Consider the following 19,816-nt stretch of genomic DNA (forward strand, 5'->3'; position numbering starts at 1 on the left):
ATTGTGAACTTTCAGATTAGTTGTTAGAATGGAACAGAATAGAAACAAGTACAAGTACAAGTGGAATTTGTCTTTCCCTGGAAATAAATGAAAAAGGCCAGCTCAACTTAACCCAAATGTAAAAGCTTCTTGGAGAAAAGAAACGTCAAAAGAGCGACAAAAATAATCCTGAGTTTGGAGCCGGAGTCCCTAAACACTGGAACCAGCCGGGAGCCGGGTGGGGTTCATCCTTCAGGATGGCCTGTGATATTCTCCATGCACAGCTGGGCCCTGATAACACGCTGAAGCGCCTTCCTCTCGGCCAGCTACAATGTGATGGCACAGCTGAGAACATACTCTCCACCATAAGGGGCTGATGTCTGAGTCCGGACCTTCTTCAGAACCTTGATGAAGTCCTGAGAAGCTGTTTAGATCCAGGAACTTGCACCCCTCTCTCCACAGCTGCGCCCTTAGGGGCTTTTCCACTGGTGGACACTACACAGCCCAGTGCCTGGTCAACCCGGTTGGGCGAGCTTTTCGACTGTTGAGACCATGGGCTTAACTGAGACTAATGTGATGTGAACATACACTGGGCTCTCAGAGAGGGCAGGCCTCACTATTAACATGCAGGTCATACAGATTTAATATTTCACATTATACCACTGTTCGAAACTTGTTCTAAACCTCACCAGAAGGCAGTATTTGTCCACATTTGTTCTCATTGCGGCTTACAAAACTTTTCAGGCCGTTCTGTTATTGCTTTGGTAACAACAGCAACACAGCTGTGGAGGCACCGCCCACAACACCTGCGGTTGGGTCATGTAGTGGAAACACAAGCGTGTACTGGGTAGAGATACGTGACAAGGCGAGTACATAGACCGAGGCGTACAGGATACAAAGTCACCTTTACATGGTGAGTGAAGAAGGAGCCCGGCTCCTGAATTAAATTGCTGTGACAGTGATCCTGAAAGTTGTGAAACATTCTTATTTACTCATCCCTGTAAAGGTAAAGGGTCTTTAAGTGGATTTTCAACCCACCATCCACAAGTCTAGGTTATTTGCTATTAGGTTTTGTTGTCATTATTGTTAAAAAAGCAGTCTATTATTACAACTTTAAACCAAGCTGTCAACTTGGTAATCATTCTTTATAAACACAATAAAATAGTGTCTGGCGTTGAGTGATGTCTTTGCCAAAGAACATTTGCAGATGGAACTGACATGAGAACATCAATCATCATCTCACTCCCATGACAGTCAGAATTGTCTCTGCGGGTTCCTGTTTCCGAAAGGGTGTGGGCAGTATCAAGATCAGGTTCCTCTTTTAATCATCTCAGTCCAAGATTAGACAGATTCAGGAAATGGACAGCCACTTCAGTGCCACATGAACATGAACGGCTCCTCTGAAAACAAAAGAGGGTAGAGTTTGAACAGTTTGTCGGATTTAGAGCTGCAGGTGGAGCAGCCCAAAACAATGAAGCCTGCCCTGATGTGTTGATGTAGGTGTTTGGAATGAACTTGTTTTGAAAACAAAGCAACTATAGGGGCCTGTGTCACGTTACATGATGAGATGTCACTATTGCGGTTTCCCATTACCAGCCTGTACCAACAACATGTCCACGGCTGGATGGCTACACACACAGTAAGAAGATACTGTATTTCGAAACCAAAGTGACTGCCACGGTTTTGAAACCTGAAGAGTCCACTTTGATATTGTCTACTTTTAAATAAGTTCCGCTTTTCTTGTTATGTTTTTTGCTTTTGCACAAAAAAAGATTGCATTGTCTGGTATTTTGGAAAAACTCTAACGTGAAGAAAACGTCAAGTCATTTTAGATCTTTGACCCTCCCCCAAGTCAGTGAGACACTGACTTGGGGGTCACGAGATGTTTTCAAGACAATATTTTCTAAAATTCACATCAATTCATTTGTTGTATTTTTGTTTGAAAGCAGTGCATTTTAGTGAAATAAAGTATCACAAGTTTATGCAGATTTGAAAGTTGTATTTTAGCTAAATGGTGAGGAGATGATGGAACATATAATCACTGATGATTGTTTTAAACGGCGAAAGCATTGAATTCAGAGAAGATTTGGCAGTTTTTTTCTAACTGACTGACTAATGTTTTGGGGAATTTATAAAAGCCTTACCCTCTGAGAATGTTATTTAGTCAATTAAACCCCGCTGATTGGTTGCTGTGCCAGGTGACAGCGACAAAAGTTGACCATTTCTCAACTGTCTTGTATTGTGTCGCAAGCGTGTGCACGTGTACGTGGACGAGCGTGAAATTTCATATGCACAAATGTTGCCTGTCGCGTAGAGGGTGGAGGGAGGACGATTTTCGGGTTGTCGCTCTTGCTACATTGAACTGAAGAGCCCAAGGGGATTCTGAGCGATGAACGGCTGAAGCTGGAATGGGATTGGTTGAATGATTGGTTGATCGGTGAGGAGCAGCCGATGAGTTCTGATTATAGGTTCTGATTATTAATTTAAGCTTGGCTACTTGTCATTTGTTGCTGAAGGTTGCCTGACCAAAGTAATTTATTTTCTATACCCGGTTTAATTGCCCTGAATTAGGCATCTTACTATTAAGAACTTCAGTCAGTGCGGGAATGTTGAAAACTTGTACTCATGTAATACTCAAAAAATATCTGCAAATTGTCATCTTTCTGTCTCCACAAAAGTCACACTGTAACAAATTTAAGCACAGAAACAAGACTAATTTAGGCAATTATGGTGAAAGTGCTCAAGGAAGGAAGTGAATAACTATTTAAAAAGTTTGTCCCCCTTACACAGAAGTGAAAGCGGTCAGCAAAAGTACGCAAAAGAAAACTGGAATATCATCTTTTGTTTCAAACAACACAAACTAAGATACTATTGCTTTTAAAAGTACTATATGGCTTCGTATGTATACAAATAATGGCTGTTGAGAGAAAAAAACAACGCAAACATGACAAATTAGGAAATGGCAAACCTACAGCACAAACTTGTATGTAGCATGAGTAAGGGTTCCAATGTATTTTTTGCTGATTCAAAGATATTACTCATTTCTTGCAAGTACCGTAGTCACATTAGAGATGGAAAAAGCGTGGTTGTCTCCGCAGCAGTTTTCAATGTCCACTCTTGCATCGGAACAGAATAGCCTTTCTATGTCCGCTAGTGCAGACGGCCGCCCCATTGTTTTGCTTATAGCTTTTGAACAAAGGCAGCCCCCTCCTGCTGCTAGGAAAGGGTGTAAGCTGGACACTGTGTCTTGCAATTTAACTAGAATGCATTTCATCTAAACTGAGGCTGCACAATTAAAGATACGATAGACTATAGACTATAAATGAAAGTAATTTGCATTTTCAGCATTGTGTCAAAACCAGACATCAAAAACGCTATATCAGGACCAAAACAAAAAATTAGAAAAAAATACTAAATCTGAACTTTTTTACATTTATTAGTGTCCGTGTGCATCTACATCGATGTCATTCAGTGAGTCAGATGTGTGATATATTGTGCAGCCTGTCTGTACAGCTGACTTCAAACTCTTGAAGTCAGCTGCACATTTTCTCCAGTTTGACTTTAACCAAATCTAGAAGCTCTAAAAGCATAATAGCGACAAAACGAGACGCAAATGGGGATGAAATTGCAGCCAAAAACACCTCAAGAGAGCAACAAAAAAAGTGACAGCATAACAAAGAGAGCAACGAAACATGCAACGGAAAAGTTAGGAAAAAACAAAAACAGTGACGAAAAAACAACAAAAACAACAGACGCAATACTAAAGTCATGTGTGGGAATGCTGGCCAAAGTGTTTAAGCAGGAGGCAGAATAAAAAACTTCCGGAGTAGCCCAATTTATTGCACCGTGGGGAAAAACAAAACTGTACATATTTACAAAAAAGAACTGTCAAAAAAACTCAACAAAATCATACAACAGAACTTAACTTAACTGAACTCAGGAAAACTCCCCATGCACACAGCTACATGGTTTTTTTCACTTGACTGATTGCCCGACCCTTTTATAGCAGGAAGCCCCTCCCCTGGTAGTTACATTCTACCTGGAGGTATATTTACATTTTACACTCACAGGATAGGTTTCTTGTACAGACAAATTCTCCCTGGTTGCTTTCATCCCCGCACGTGTTAAGGCTTTGCCAACCTTCAAACACAAAATACTAAACAAAAGCAAACAAACGTCAAATAAACACAAAACTCCAAACCAATCCCCCCTGCACATAGACTGGTCCATGAGATGCCCCAAGATTTTAAAATGGCTGCCCAACGAGGCCACACCTCCTCTTTGTGACCAGGTGGTAGGTATTACCCAGTTGATGTGTTCTGCAAACTAAACATTTTACACCCAACAAAAAAGATTTTAAACTAAATAGAGTGTGTGTGATGCTTAAATGAAAAGGTAAACCAAACAACTAAACAAAACAAACCCGGGATAATTTAGTTTACTGTTTAGTTGGATATTGCAAAAAAAAGGACAAATGTGAAACAATGAATACCTGAACATAACTAACGTGACAAAATAAACTAAGGGAACAAAGCAACCTCCTACTTTGTCACATCATGAAAAAACAGTAAAAAGTTTATTGTTTATTGAACAATTTTAATTGTTTTTCATCACTCTTTTTGTTTTGTTTTTCATCACTTTTTAATTGTTTTTTGTTGCGCAAAACAAAAAAGTGATGAAAAAAAAATAAAAAAGTGATGAAAAAACAACAAAAACAGTGATAAAAACAACAAAAACCATGATAAAAAAACAAAAACAGTGATCAAAAAACAATTAAAAAGTGATGAAAAACAAAAAAAAGTGATAAAAACAATGATAAAAAAAAACAAAAAAAGTGATGAAAAAACAATAAATTGATGAAAAACAACAAAAACAATAAAAAAGTAATGAAAAACAACAAAAACAAAGTAATGAAAAGACAACAAAAACTATGATGAAAAAACAAAAAACACGCAATAAAAACGCAGAACAAAAGGCAACAAAAAGCGGCAAAATAAATGACAAAAAAGTGACAACATACAAGGAAAAATCTTAGCTTTCAAATGAGGTGTAACATTGGGTAAAGCTGAATTGGAGAAAATGTGCTCGGTTAAGGCGGGGGTAAGCGGTTAATCGTCAAAACAATATGTTTGTGAATTATTTTTGGAAAATGGCTGTTTTGCGCCGGCTTTTGTTGCGGTCTTAAATCCAGGACTGGCCCTCCCAGTAATCGTCTAAATCCCCACATGAATGAGAATCGCTGTACACTCACTCTGCAAATCCCCGGCCTTATCCAGGCATTAACCCCATACAGTCTGGAGTAAGGAGGCGTGGCGGCGGGACACTATGGGCTGTGTTTGGGTGCACATTAGATTAAAAAAAAAATACCAATCAATTACTGCGCTGTGGGACTAATGCTCTCATATACTATAATAATGTATGTCACACTTCAATTAGTTTCCCCTGTGCCGCGGTGGAGAAAGAACATAATGCCAGATTTTCATCAGTTAATTATAACGGGGAATTGTGGAAAGAGCTTTGTCCTCGCAATTATGTAACTTCAAACACAGCTTAATTAAAAATGATGACAACAATGAATGCAAATGAAAATGGTATAATGTATAAATAAAAGCATTTCATTATGGGTGCTTTTTAAGAAAAAAAAAAAGAAAAAACCCCAACAAAGACTGTCTCTGTTGCTTTGATTTAATAATTGGGTTTATTTATTATGTTTCCCTGATTTTGACTCTGAACACCCACTTTAACCGAGCACATTCTCTCCAGTTCGGCATTACCCAAATCAAAAAGAGTTATCGCAACAAAAAATGACAAAAAAGGCTACAAAAAAAGTTAATAAATCGCAATGAAAACATGAGAGAAGTGTGAAAAACAACGCAAGGAAAAATATTCGCGCAGTTTTGTAGGTCTTAGCTTTCAAATGAGGCGTTACACTGGACTATAAAAGTCCACTTTTATTGCTTTGGGTAAAGCCGAACTGAAGAAAATGGGCTCAGTTAAGAGATTCATTTTTGATTGGAAGATTTATAATCAATGCCTGATTATTTCAAGTGAAACATTTTTGGGGGGTTGCGGCCATGATATGTGGAAGGGTCTCGCAGCTGAGAATCACAATATTCAATACATAACAGATTGACTACATTTGATGATTAGGATTAGGGCTGAAACAACTCATCGATTAATCGACGACTAAACGATTATTGAAGTAGTTGACAACTATTTTAATAATCGATCAATCGTTTTCTGGTTCACACAGAGGTAAATGGCGCAAAAATGACATAAAAATGTATAATTTTTGATGAAAACCTACTTTGTTATCATAGTCAGGGTCTACAGTGTTTTGTACCTTGTAAATTTCCCTTTAATAGTTTTGAGAGGAACAAAGTGATCGCTTCAGGGTAGGATAGTCTGTAAAGGTCAGGTGCTCTTCAGGATCAAAACGTTTCGCACTCAAAACGTTCTTCAGGGCATTGATCTGCCCTGAAGAAGGTCGAACCCGACCGAAACGCGTCGGCATGTCCATTTAAAATAAAGGACTTTTAACCAGGTGTCTGAGTGCCTCGGATTTTTCCCTTTTATTGCCTGAACATTTCTCATTAGTTTACTCCATTAACACACCCTCAAGCAGCGCCACTTAAGCTATTTGTGATTAAAAATAAAAATAAATTAAAAAAAGTTAAATACATTTTCCCTACACCATTCAGAGCCAACCGATTAATTGTAGAAATTATCCATCGATTACAAAATAACCGTTAGTTCCTGCCCTAATTATGATACAGGGATAGGGCCAGGTGTATAGGCAACATTCGACCTGAAAGCAAAATCTGGCCCTGAGAAATAATATTATTACTACACACATTGAGATCAGCCTACATAGAAGTAGGCTAACAAAATGCTGAAAATGTCAATTCGTGTAGACTTTTCTGGGGGACGCTTCTCCAGAAACCCATTCGGTGTTCTGTGAAGTACAACACTGAAGAAAGGGTGCAACACTTCTGATCCTTTTGGGAAGTCCTAGTTTAGAAATATTTAATCACTGAAAAGCTCATGCAGGCCTGCTCTGTCGTCCTCTGCAGAGATGAGAGAGTGCGCACAGGCTGGGGAGCGCATATGGCCGTGACGCTCCCATAACACTGCGCGCGCGTGCTCGGAGGTGCTGAGTAGAGTGCGCGCTCCGCTCAGCGCCTCGTCTGTCTGTCTCTTTTTCTTCTCCAAACGGAAACAAACCTGTCGTCTCAGCGGTGATGCCTTCAGCAGCCCGCCTCTAGCTCCGCTCTGCACATCCGTGATGCACGCTCTCACCGCGCTCTGCTGCGTGGCCGTAGCCGGGCTCAGCTGCCTCCTGTGCGGCGTGCCCTCGCTGCTGTCGCCGCTCTCCTGGTTCTCAAGACTGTTGTTGTCCGTGTCGTCCCCAGAGCCGTCCATGCCCGAGGCAAAGAGCCCGCAGGGAGTGCCGTACAGCGACCTGCCGCACATCGTCAACGCCGACGGACTGCACCTGTTCTGCCGGTACTGGGAGCCCAGCGGCCCGCCGAGGTGAGTGCACGGAGCCGGGGACAGGCAGAGCAATGGGGGAGAGTTTACCCATGTGCAATGGCAGCAGCACTGATGGTCTTCTGAGTTACTACCATGTCGTAAATAATGACATTGTTTTATTATGATGGCCAAATTGTATCTCTATAGGTTTTGTTGAAACTTTGGCCGCAAACACCTGTTGCACATCTCTGCTTTCAGTCCTACGTTATCAGGCTATAGCTCTCTTACTTGCTCTGATAAGTTAATAAAATACAATTAAATAGGCTTCTTACCTTATTCTACCATATAACAATGGCCACTACTAGGCTTCCACTGGCAGCGTTACATAACAAACACAATGGGATTTGAGCTTTGACGTGATGAAAGGCATAATAACATTGTTAAACGAGGAGATCTGTGTAAGTTTGAGTGTTTTGCACTTCAGCATAACAATGATAGAGATTTGATGGAGATTTGTACGGATATTAAACTAGCAAAGTGCAGTTTAAAATTGAGCTGAAGTGATAATAGTTATAATGATAATAATGCTGGTTTGTATTGTGAAGTAATCTTCTGGACCAATCACATGACTCGCTGCTTCTGCTTCCTGTTTAATGTTCACACCAGTTTGCAGCTTTCTTTGTAATAATTGACCTCTCTGAGCCGAAACATTATGACCACTGCCGGTTAGATAAGGACGCAATTGAACATTTTGATAATATTGATCTTTTGAGTGAGGCCGAGATGCATTTGTAAAAAATGGACCGTTGCAGATTGTGGTGCTCCCAATCTGCAACGGTCCATTTTTTTTTTTTTACAATAGTCAGAATCTATCATAAGCACAAGTCCAAGGGAGGAACAGTGAACAGCGGTGAGCACATGTGGAGCAAAGAAGTGCAGGAAGCTTGTATATGGAGTTTGGAAGCTGGAGTTTATGGAGCGTTTAGTGGAGCGTTCTCGCATCAACCAGGGCTGCGTGTGGTTGCCAGGAGACTGGGGTTATTTTTGGCAAACTTTAGTGAACAATGGTGCTATAGCTGGCATGGAGGTAATAAACTCTGTAATGGGTCATGATTAGTTTGTAACCCTCCCTCACAGTCATATAGTCGATCCTGTTAATGCATGCCGCTGCAAATTTCAATGCAAATGTATTGATGAGCTGGTTTTGTCGTTTCTGAGCTTCTGAACAATAAGCAGCTATTTTTAAGGGTCAAAAAAGGTGGTGCAATTCCATTTATTCAATGGGTGTCAAGAGCCGGAGAATTAAACCATAAGATTAGTTATGGCCCTCCTACTGTGATTTGAACATTACTTACTTTGACAGGCTGGTTTGTCTTCCACATTGGCCTGTTGCACGTTTCTTGCTAATCAAGATGGTCCAGTTCACACCCACAAACTGTCGAGACAAATGATTGATCTGGTTAGTTAAACAGGTTTATTATCAACGACGTTCTGCTTTAAAGGGACTAGATGCAAGTTGTCATTTTTATACTCACTACTGCCACCTCAGGTCTTAAGCGTAGCTGCAGTTTCTATATTAAGCTCGTGCATGACGGAGCTTCGGACACATTTTTGAGTGACAGTGTAGGATTATAGTGGCAGTTGTGGTGAACAGGTCTGAGCTCATTCTACACATTAGGACGTTGCTGGAACATGTAGGGAGAGGAAAATGCTTAGTTTAAACATTTTTAAACTCCGTATAGTCCCTTTTAAAATGAGCCCTCCCACAACAACCACGGCCTCAGGGGGGCGGAGAAACGTCACGGTTAAAATCGGTCACACGTTTGTACCTATTTTATGTATTTAATGTTGAAGACTTTTGCGTGTAAAGTTAGGAAACATTAGAGAAAGAGACTTACCGTTTTTTGTTTTGGAATCGCCAAATATTTGTCTTTCACGCAAAAAGATATTGGTCAAAAATATCAGTGGTGCATATCGTCATCGGCCAATCAAAATCCCAGCCTTAGCAAATCCACTTTGGTCGACCTCTATTAGATAGTATTTTTATATATATATATATATATATATATATATATATATATATATATATATATATATATATATATATATATATATATATATATATATATATATATATATATATATATATATATATATATATATATATATATATATATATATATATATATATATATATATATATATGATTGAAACCTTTACTATAATAATAAGTGTCAAACTATAGGCTGTTCGAAAGATATAAAAAAAATTATACATCCAATTAAATTACTTAAAATATCGGCTGTTGGCCATGCCCTTCATACTGGTATCGGACCCAAACAGTTATCAGTCGGGCCCTGGTGTTGGCACAAATGTGAGCAGTGCTAAAGAAGGAACATATTGAAGAAGACAACAGAGTAGGTCGCACCAATATTTTTTGTGAGTATAACGATTGTGATTGGATTTGCTTAAGCTTTTTATGTTTTAAAATCAAAATTCAGTGCACAGTGTTATTATAAACTTGTCAAGTGGCACTAACGTTTGACCAAAGACTGAAATATACTATGAATGCTTTTTGAAACTAACACAAGAATCACCTCCTGAAAAATACCCCTCCTGGAACCGCCACCTCCCCTCCTGGAACCGCCACCTTAACGTGGTGGAGGGGTTTGAGCACCCGAATGATCCTGGGAGCTCTGTTGTCGGGGGCTTCGTGCCCCTGGTAGGGTCTCCCATGGCAAACAGGTCCTAGGTGACGGGTCAGACAAAGAGCGGTTCAGAAGCCCCTTATGAGAGACCAACAGGCCCGGTTTGAATCGTGAGGCCGTCCTTCTGTGGACCCACCACTTGCAGGAGGAGCCATAAGGGGCTGGTGCAATGTGATTTGGGCAGCTCCAAAAACTGCCCCCATGACCCGGCAACGGACAAGTGGAAGAAAATAGATGGATGGACACAAGAATCACATGTGTTTCAGAATGTAGGACAACAATTATTGTATTATAAGACCCTATGGAGACGAGACATCAAGATCTTTGCCCTGCAGAACATTTTCTATGACCTAAATATATGCAATCTTCGCTATTTCGATTCAACTGATTGCTCTGAGGAAAAGTAAGTCCTCCCGCATCAATGAACTGCATTGATAAAACCATGTATCTAATTTTCTAAGCTTGCTTCTGTTGCACATTTATTAATAACTTTTTATTTTAGAGCCCTCTTATCTTGTAAAAGCTTCCCTGGAGTCCCAGTAGCTATATTAACCTGGGTTATTTGATTCAGCTCTTGTTTACAGCTCCTCCAGGACGAGTTGAGAGCTTTTATATTGAAGAGGGAGAAAGAGGGAGATAATGAAAGTAAATATCGACTTGTGGCTGGGTGCATTACTTACAACAACTGTGGTCAAATAATGTTTCATAATAAAAGTCAGTAACACATTCTACCATCCTGGGACCCGCGAGTGGGCAAATATTCATACTAATCTTCAAGTTGATAGAGGCAAATGGTGTTCAGATGTTGAGAAAGTTTAATAAAAGATGACGCATTTTTCTGGCTAGATAATCCTGTTTTTGTGCACTTGCTAACTCCACCACACAGGTCGTAGTTCAGCCTCATCTCATTATTGTTCTGTGATTATGTAAATGAGCTGTTGTCGCAGTGACCAGAGCGAATTGTCTGAGGTCAGGACCCCATTAAGTTGAAGCCAGCTCCACTCACAGCTACAGATCTGGACCAGTTTAGACCAGGACCAAATATTCTGTTAAAAGCACCTTCAGTAACTCAGTAACTGCTTGGTGTGACCTGAAACAGCACTATAGAAAGTTACTAATTTATGAAGCTTATCATTTGGTAACACTTTACACTACGGGCCGGTCAGTCCTTGGTACTTACAGTGGTACCTACAATGGTACTTATGGTGGTAATTACAGTGGTAATTCTAGGTACTTATTGTGGTACTTAAAGGATACTATAGTGACAATTACAAGGTATGTACTTCTAGAAACAGTGGTAACTCTTAGTAATGAAGGTTGTACTTCTTGTTTTCCCTAGTGCTGTTTTATGTTGTTTTATAGTCACACAATCATAAATTACTTCTGTATGTAGAAGTACCTCATTTACTACTTATGAATTGCTGCTGTAGTATCCTTGAATTACCAATAAGTACCATAGATGTATCACTGTAACTACTACAAACTATCTTTTAAAGTACCAAAGTAAATAGAAGTACAACCTTTATTACAAAGAGTTACCCCTGTATCTCTTAGTAATGAGAGATACAGGGGTAACTCTGTGTCTCCCTAACCCCATACCCTAATTACTAGTAATTATGACTTTTAGTATCACAATAATAACCTAGAATTGCCACTGTAAATACTAGTACTTACCGCTGTAATTACCACTGTAAGTACCACAAGAAGTACCAAGAAGTACCACTGTAACTACCACTGTAATTACCACTGTAAGTACCGCAAGAAGTACCAATAAGTACCAAGAAGTACCACTGTAATTACTAGTAATTATCACTATAAGTACCACGGACTTACCGGCCAGTAATGTAAAGTGTAGTTCTTAACTGCATATCTGCATATCTTTTGCATCTCAGGTACCCCATTGTAAACCAGGTATTGTTTAAGTACTGACGATTGCAGCCCTTTGATGTTTAATGGTCATATCACTATCAGCCAAACACTAGTTACTTATTTCATTGACTGAAACTATTTGAGTCATATGTCCCATTCTGTAAAAGGCCTATCAAAACTACATCTATTTTTTTATTAAAATTAAGCATTTGCTGCTTAAAGATTTACTCACAGTGGAAAAAGTAACAATTATTTTACTCAAGTAAGAGTACAGATACTTCATTAAAAATTAAGTAGAAGTAAAACATACTGTATGATAAAACTGCTGCTAAACTACATTATATAACACCTGAAGTGGTAATTTCCAAAGAGAAATTTAAAGGAGAAGCAGCTTTCCGTTAGCCTTTTCTATGTATTTTCCTATAGCCGTTAGCATTTAGCCATCAAACATAGCAAATGATAAAAGATCCAGATGTTTTCAGCTGTTGTCAACCCATCGAACAGGCGAGATCAAAGCCTAGTTAGGAATCATTTATGAATGAACAGACCTTTTTAGATTTTACTTAAAAGTGGCCTCTGAGCTAAAAGCTAAATCATATTTTTCAGTTATTTGTGGTGTCAGCTACCCATCCAATGCCCACTAAGCATAATCTTATAATATTTTAATGATAGCGAAACCATATACAGTATATAAATGCCATGAAGCAGACATGTCATACCTCGCCAGCCGCAATACTTCATTATGAGGACTGGCTTCACCATTCATATGTATGGGGATGGAACGCTCATGTACACATTTGTTGGAACAGGCTCAGCTAGTTAAAGGCATTTGTATCATTTGTATGGTACTTTCTATCCAGACACAAGTTTTAAAAGTTGTAATAACGCATAATATAGTGTCTTCACTGCTTAACTGCGGGACTCACAGCTTTCTCTTCCAGTTTGAGACTTGTTTTGCTGGTACAGTCTGGCTGTCCGTCCAGATGATGGAGAAGCATGAGTCACTTTATGAATATGTAAATACAGGCATCAGTCGTTCTGAGTCAGGAGTTTGTGGGAGGAGCCAGATTGCGCTGTCACATGCCCTCACACACAACTTTTATTTATTTTTCATTTTAAATCTTTCAACTTGTTTTGGAGACATTTGGAGTGTTTCTTTCAGCAATTCCATTCCTGTTACCATCAGCCACTTTCATGAGGATTGCTGTGGGCTAGGTCAGTGAGTTGCCTTGCCAAGCAAAACAAAACTTGCCTGTGAGGTCTGAACCGGCTACCCTCTAGTTATGGAGTAAATGCTTAGCCCACTGCTCTCATATGTCTGAACATACCATGGGACAACTCAACGTTTTAACCAGTGCTACCGCATTGAGCAGGAGTCTATAGGGGACGAATCAATTCAATGCAAAATATTGTTCATGAAAAGTCTCGACATCAACGATTATGATGTTTTATGGAAAACCCAGTCACTGTTTGGGCTCATGGTGAGAGATTCCCTAGCGTGAGACAATGTCCATATATGTCAATACCTTTGTCACACATCACACTTTAAGACCATCTCTGAACATTGGGCCACTCTCAACAGCACCAACTGACAGATTTGAGTGCAAGTTAAACACGTGAAACCTGTTCAGACCTCAGCAGTGGTCATGTAGCTCTTGCGTAAGGTTCTGGACTAAATATGTACAACACACACAAGTCTGTCTATTTAAAGAAAGAAAAAAGAGGCCTTGGGTTTAGACTGGGCTAAAGCATACTCACTGAGCTGAGAATATTATGATAGTTGATGTCCTACACTGCGTGCACGTTTTTAAGTATTGCTATAAAATTGCCATTTACTATTTTATCCTGGTGATCCAGTCATACTTTCTTTTTGAAAGCAAGAAATGCCTGGGACTGTCCTCATATTCCCTCCGTCCCATTCTAATGGTCCAATCATTGGTTTGTAGTGCAATGTAGAAGGCATCTCCTCTTGAACATATTCATCTCTCTGACCTTAAACCATTTAGAGCTTTTCCTGTTTGATTCTGCAGAAGTCTGGACTGTTTCTTGGTTCTCTGTGCGATTAGGATTCGTTCAGAGTACATTTCTTTGTTTTGACTCCCTATAGAGGCGTCCAGCAGGTGTCCAAAACTGCTGCTGGTAGTTTTACACATTTAGATAAAGTCTGAGGTGTCCATATTGAGATCGTTTGGATAGAGGATGTTGGATTTACTTTGGCATTTGGTTGTGTTTTTGGCCAGTGTTTAGCATCATAAATCACTGTTTACAGGACTCGCAAGGCGGCTTTTTGAAAATGTGGAAATTGTGTCAGTTTTAGGCAGGTTGTCAGAGTGGGCAGTAGCCAACAGAGAGAGAGAGAGAGAGGAGGGAGAAGGGAGAGGAGCTGCCAGGACTAAAGCTGTGAAAATGGGTCACTTTGGTAAATATTGATCTGAACTCCGCTGCTACTGAGCATCTGTTTTTGAGGAACAAGGTTTGACTTTTGAGCCACCTCCGCTCTTTCCACTTATAGACCACGACAGGTTCTCCCACATCGAGCAGATATAGTGTCTTAAGTATTTTAAGGTTCGGATCATCTGGTTTTTCGTGGACACATTTAGTCTTTTGATGAAGCCACAGTTTTGGAATGAAAACTAGGCCAGAGTGTTTATGTGTTGACTTTTGCATTGATTAGATGCTGCATTAGAGCTGCATTTATATTTATCACTACCTTTTCTTCACAGACAGGTTGTGTGTGAGTAAGGTGGGTCTGCTGCTCCTGCATTTGTGTCTCTGCTCAGGCTCAGGTTCAGGTTCAGGGGCAGTGTTTGAATGAGGCGAGAGGTGAGTGGGTGAAGGGTCAGGATGTTGTGGGAAAAACACTACAGGAAATGTTTGCTTTGGTCCGAGTTATACCTGATAATTCTGAATGTGTTTACACAAATGGACTCTCAGCTTTAGGAAACAGTGCACTTCAAAGGGAGGGAATGAGGACATGTGGTGATATAATGGGTTTGTAAAGTGAGATCATGTCTTTTGGGTGAGTCCTTTTTGCATATTAGGTTAGTTTATAGTGCTAACATTAGGTACAATATGAAGTTTTGAGGAGACATTGTTCACCTGTCCTTAAGCAATTTATATTTGGGCATTGGTAATGGTGAGGAAGGAGAAGATCATGTGGCCTGATTAAAACAACAGAATAGAATAAATAAAATATAGATTTAATGCATTTATATGAATTGAACAGTTTGAAAGATGAATGGGCCGACCTGACCAGCATGTTTTTAGAGGTCGGGGAAACCGTAGTACCCGTAAGAAACCTAGCTGGCTGCCTTCAGTCTCTTCTAATCTTCTGAAACTGTGCAGCGCCTCCTGGGTTTGTCCCTGGTTGAGAGCGTGGTGTCCTGCACTGGTCAGCTCCTTCCTCTTCCTTCTCTGCGGCTCCCTCCGCTCCAGTCTTTCAACATCATATTGGAAGAGCTTTGCGGTTCATCTGTTTTATTCTCCAGTGAACGTCCATTAGCTTAGCTGCTGTGAGTCTTGCCCGGATACCTCCTCGTTTGTCCCTTTTTTGTTTCCTGTAGCGCCTTGTGATGCCTCTACTGTGCTGCAGGTGTGGGGGCTCTTGGTGCCTCTTTTCAGTGTCAGACATGTGTAGCTCCAAAATGTCTTTAGCTCATAAGCTGCTGTTTGTTTACTCTTAAAAAGCTGCTTTCTTCAGGACCATTACGGACTCTCATCAGTAAAAAAAACCCCACCGAACCGCACAAAAACACAGGCGTACAAAAGTATCCAATAAAACAATGTGAAACACAGAAACCACAAATGCAGTTTGCAGAGAAAGGCAAAAAACACCGTACCACTGTACCGTGAAAGCGGGAGGTTGCTGCCTGTTTGCATATTGCTATGACACTAAATTTATTTTGTGACATCTCGTGATATACATGGGCCAGTGGACAATGCAAGGATGCAAAACAGTTAAAGGGTTAGGGTATTAGGGAGCTTTTTTACCCTTTTACAAATTTGTTCTCTCGTCAAAAACGTACCTGTAGTTGTGTATCGAGGTGCCAGCGTATCTTTCAGGGATCTTTGGATCTTCGCCAGTGGCTATTCTTAGCATCTGCTTCCAAAAAGCTCCTCCTTTTACCCAACTGCTCCTCCTGAGGTCCAACACATCCAGGAAATGCTTTTCTCACCTCTTGATCTGTTGCTAAGCCTAATCCTCTCATCGCAAAGTGAAAACACTCGCCACAGCTTTACTACGGCCACACATGCCCTCATAAGCTTCTTGCTTCAGCCTACTCCTTTTGAGCATCTGTGACTGGTTAATGTGTATTTGTAAATCAAATACACATTATTAGCAAATACCTGGAAAAAGCATCATATCCCTTTATTAGGCTTAGGTTTCATTTGTAATTGAAAATAAAGCAGATTAAATAGAGCTAATAAAAACATCTGTGAGCAGGACATCATTTGTTTTGGTAATTTGAGCCGTGGAATGTTCAGAATGAGTCCAGTGAAGATGTCAGGAGTTTAAGAAAACATGACATCAGCCCATGGGGGGCACTTGAAAGGACACAGGCAGAGTCCTCTAACACGCATGAATGAAACTAAACAGTATTCCCGGTATCTTTTTCATTACAAGCGCCAGGCTCAAAGTGTTCACCTCAATATTGGCCACTGCAGTTGAGCCAGGCCCATTCCCTCTCAGTCAACCTCAGTATGTTTCTTATCTTCCTCACTCAGATGCTATACCTTTCATGTTCATATCTCTGCACTCAGTTTGTCTCCAGATGTTCTGAGATGTTCGCACAAAACCATAACTCACTTTTATGATCCTCGCACATGTTAAACGCACGCAGACACAAATCTTTCTGATCGTTTTTCTTTCATACAGTATGTAGAAAGTGCTTGCTCTCTCTGATCCTGCTCCAGGTTTTTTTTCCCCTCGGAGTGAGCGGAACATGTGGCAGTGGCGGTGTGAAATCAGACACACATGTGGATCTGAACGCAACATCAAGGGCTTGAGGACTTTGGGTGGGGCTTATCTGCGGATCAGAGCGAGGAATTTGAGGGATCATTTAGGATCTGGCAACACGAGCAATTGTACCTACTGTATTTCAATTTTCAATTTTCTTCCCTTAAATGTGTTCATCTGTGTAAACGTTTCACATGTGGAAGTATAGCAGCCATTAGAAAAAAACATCTTGAGGAGGATCAGGATGGAATTGAGTTTAACCTGGTCATTTTTTTCTAGATAGGAAAAAAACCTTAACACAAATTTGGACAAATAAAGGGCATCTTTGAATCTCAGGCTTCCTATTTTCAACCATGAGCAAAACAGAAATCTCCAGACCGAATCAAGTCTTAGTACACAACAGGATACGCCTATACATTTACAGCCGTTTTAATGAGACAGAGGCTGCTGAGGTCGGTCTTTTCAGTGATTGCTCCCTCACATTCACCAGTGTGCTGTGTGTAAACAAAGCTGTGAATGGGTCATGTTTGAGGTGGGATGTTTAATGGAACGTGTGGACCTTTTAACCACAATGTACTATAAGGCTGTTAATCCTTAAAAAAAAATGTCTTTATCTTTTCATTCTCGCCCTACAATTTTTAAGACCTTCCATTCGGAGCGTTTGCATCATCCTGAACTGAAGAAAATGCCATTTCAGGCCATTACGTAAACAACTGAAACAAGAAGTTAAAATCTAGGGCTCCTTGATAAGAGAATTTTTTTAAATATATATACGCACCCATCACACAGTCTCTTCAAGGTAATGCCTTCAAGGAGGAGACTGCGGAATCCACTCGGAATCAGAATCGACTGAAGAACAGTTTCATACACCAAGGCCATCAGGAAGCTGAACTCCCTGCCCTCCCTGTGCTCCCCCCCCCCCCCCCCCACCATTATGAAAAGCATTTGCAATTTTATCAGGATATTTTGCTAAACCATTTCAGCGTAGTTTGGTCAATTCAGTTTAAACAAAAAGCATTTTGTTTTATTCAACAAATTAGGTCAAAACAAGACTTTAAAAATATGAAAGCAGAACCAAAAAAAAGGCCTAAATGGAAAACGATTAGGATAATAACAACAAGGTTAGGTTGTCAATCTCGGTCGGATGTTGGATGGAAGACTACATGATTCTTACAATAGCATTTGCGCCACCTAAAACTGCGACAATGATAATTTGGTGCACAGCCCTAAAAACGTTCTTACTTTATCACATCTTGATCATTTCAGCTCTCAAATGTCCTTTCATGCAAATCCTCTCTCTGGTGGTGTCATATTGACTACAACCACCATGCTGCAAATGCTTTCTCTTCCATGGGCTGCTCTCCCCACTGTTTCCAGCAGAGCTATTCAGACACTTTATTGAAGCGTTCACAAAGCACAGATGCTGAATGAGACCACTGATCCAATACATCATTTTGGGTCAAAACATTTTCTCCTGAAGTCCCTACACAATTCATGTAACTTTTATTTTTACGAATCACATTTTAGGCTGAAGCCTGTCGCTCACTTGTCTGCGTGCTGAGGTAATAGTCCTGGTGCGAATGCTGAGCCGCAGCTGACAGTGATGAATGGTAAACACTCCGGTCTTTATAAACGCAACTCTGTCTCTGTCGGTGCGAGATACGGAGGATGCCACTGTTTCCATGACGACCGCATCCAGCTCCTGAGCATCACTTTGTTCAGTCACAACACTGGCACCAAACTTGGTTAGAATTGCCGTAGGGAGAACATAATGAGAGAGAGTCCATTAGGTTTTTAAAGTGATGACAGTTCCTGTTTGGTAGTAAATTACCACCGGGGTGGATATGGGTTTTATTTGTTTATTTGATCCGGAAACACAAATGAGACTCATGTATGTAAACACAGCACGCCAGACAGTAGGCAAGGCAAGGCAACTTTAATTATACCACGCATTTCGTACACAAGGCAACTCAATGCGCCTTTACAAAAGAACATAATGCTAAATCAGGTTAAAGTTATGGGAAATGCACAATGCACCAGGCCACGTGTTGGAATTTGTGACCCATCACGAAAACAGGGGACACAACTCAGGGGGCATTTTGAGTTGGACATAGCTTGTGAAAGTGTCGTCTCCAAAGTTTCCAACAATGTGTAACACATGGAAATCTGATAATATTTGGAGAAGATGTGGCAAGTTGAATTTTGGAACTGGAAATAAGAGAACTGATCGACAATAGACGTATGTATAAAACTGCCTTTTTTGCGTTGGATTTGTTCACTAAAGGATGTGTCAGCAATGCAAACCAAAGCAGTGGTGCCTCCTCCCCAAACAACAAAAGGTAACAGGAGACGAGCGTATTCTAACGCGGAAACAGACATCAGAGATCAACTGAAACGCAAAATCCACCGTAATAAAAAGATGCAAAACTTACTGTTTTGCATCTTTTTTTAACTTGGCCACTGAAGCTGCGTGGCCAAAGTGGTGTCTGGGGAGCAAAGCAGCATCTCTGTCCCGCTGTCGCTCACTTGTCTCTTTTGCGTTTTTCTCGAAACTTGGGTGCCGACTTGTGCCCCTGGTTCTCGTGATGGGGCATTTGTTCTTGGGTAGGGGCACCCGCCTGGTGACTGGAGGGCAGGTGTACGGGGGAGTTGAGAAAAAGTCATGAACGCAGATGCAGAAGAATACTGCATTATCTAAATAACAAAGTGTAAGACAATGATAAAGACTTAAAGACTTACCAAATACCTGCAAATACCCCCTCTTTAAAGATTTTCGTATCTAACTGCTAAAACAGGAATGGGTTGTGAGCCTGTCTAAAGGAAAAAAAGG

General features: G+C 40.5%; 1 protein-coding gene across 2 annotated transcripts in view; it reads left to right on the top strand.

Moving 5' to 3' along the window:
- The window catches only part of mgll (monoglyceride lipase), a 33,691-nt gene that overhangs the window by 1,546 nt on the left and 12,329 nt on the right, over nucleotides 1–19,816 (top strand). Inside the window, exon 2 of one of the 2 annotated variants that reach the window (XM_079557855.1) lies at nucleotides 7,392–7,512. In XM_079557855.1, the coding sequence (XP_079413981.1) occupies nucleotides 7,400–7,512 (113 nt within the window). In that variant the 5' untranslated portion in view covers nucleotides 7,392–7,399. Of the gene's footprint in view, nucleotides 1–7,129; nucleotides 7,513–19,816 lie in introns of those variants that run through there. The other variant, XM_079557854.1, reaches the window with a different exon arrangement.

The sequence above is a fragment of the Gobius niger genome (assembly GCF_951799975.1).
Source record: "Gobius niger genome assembly, chromosome: 6".
NCBI classification, from domain to species: domain Eukaryota; kingdom Metazoa; phylum Chordata; class Actinopteri; order Gobiiformes; family Gobiidae; genus Gobius; species Gobius niger.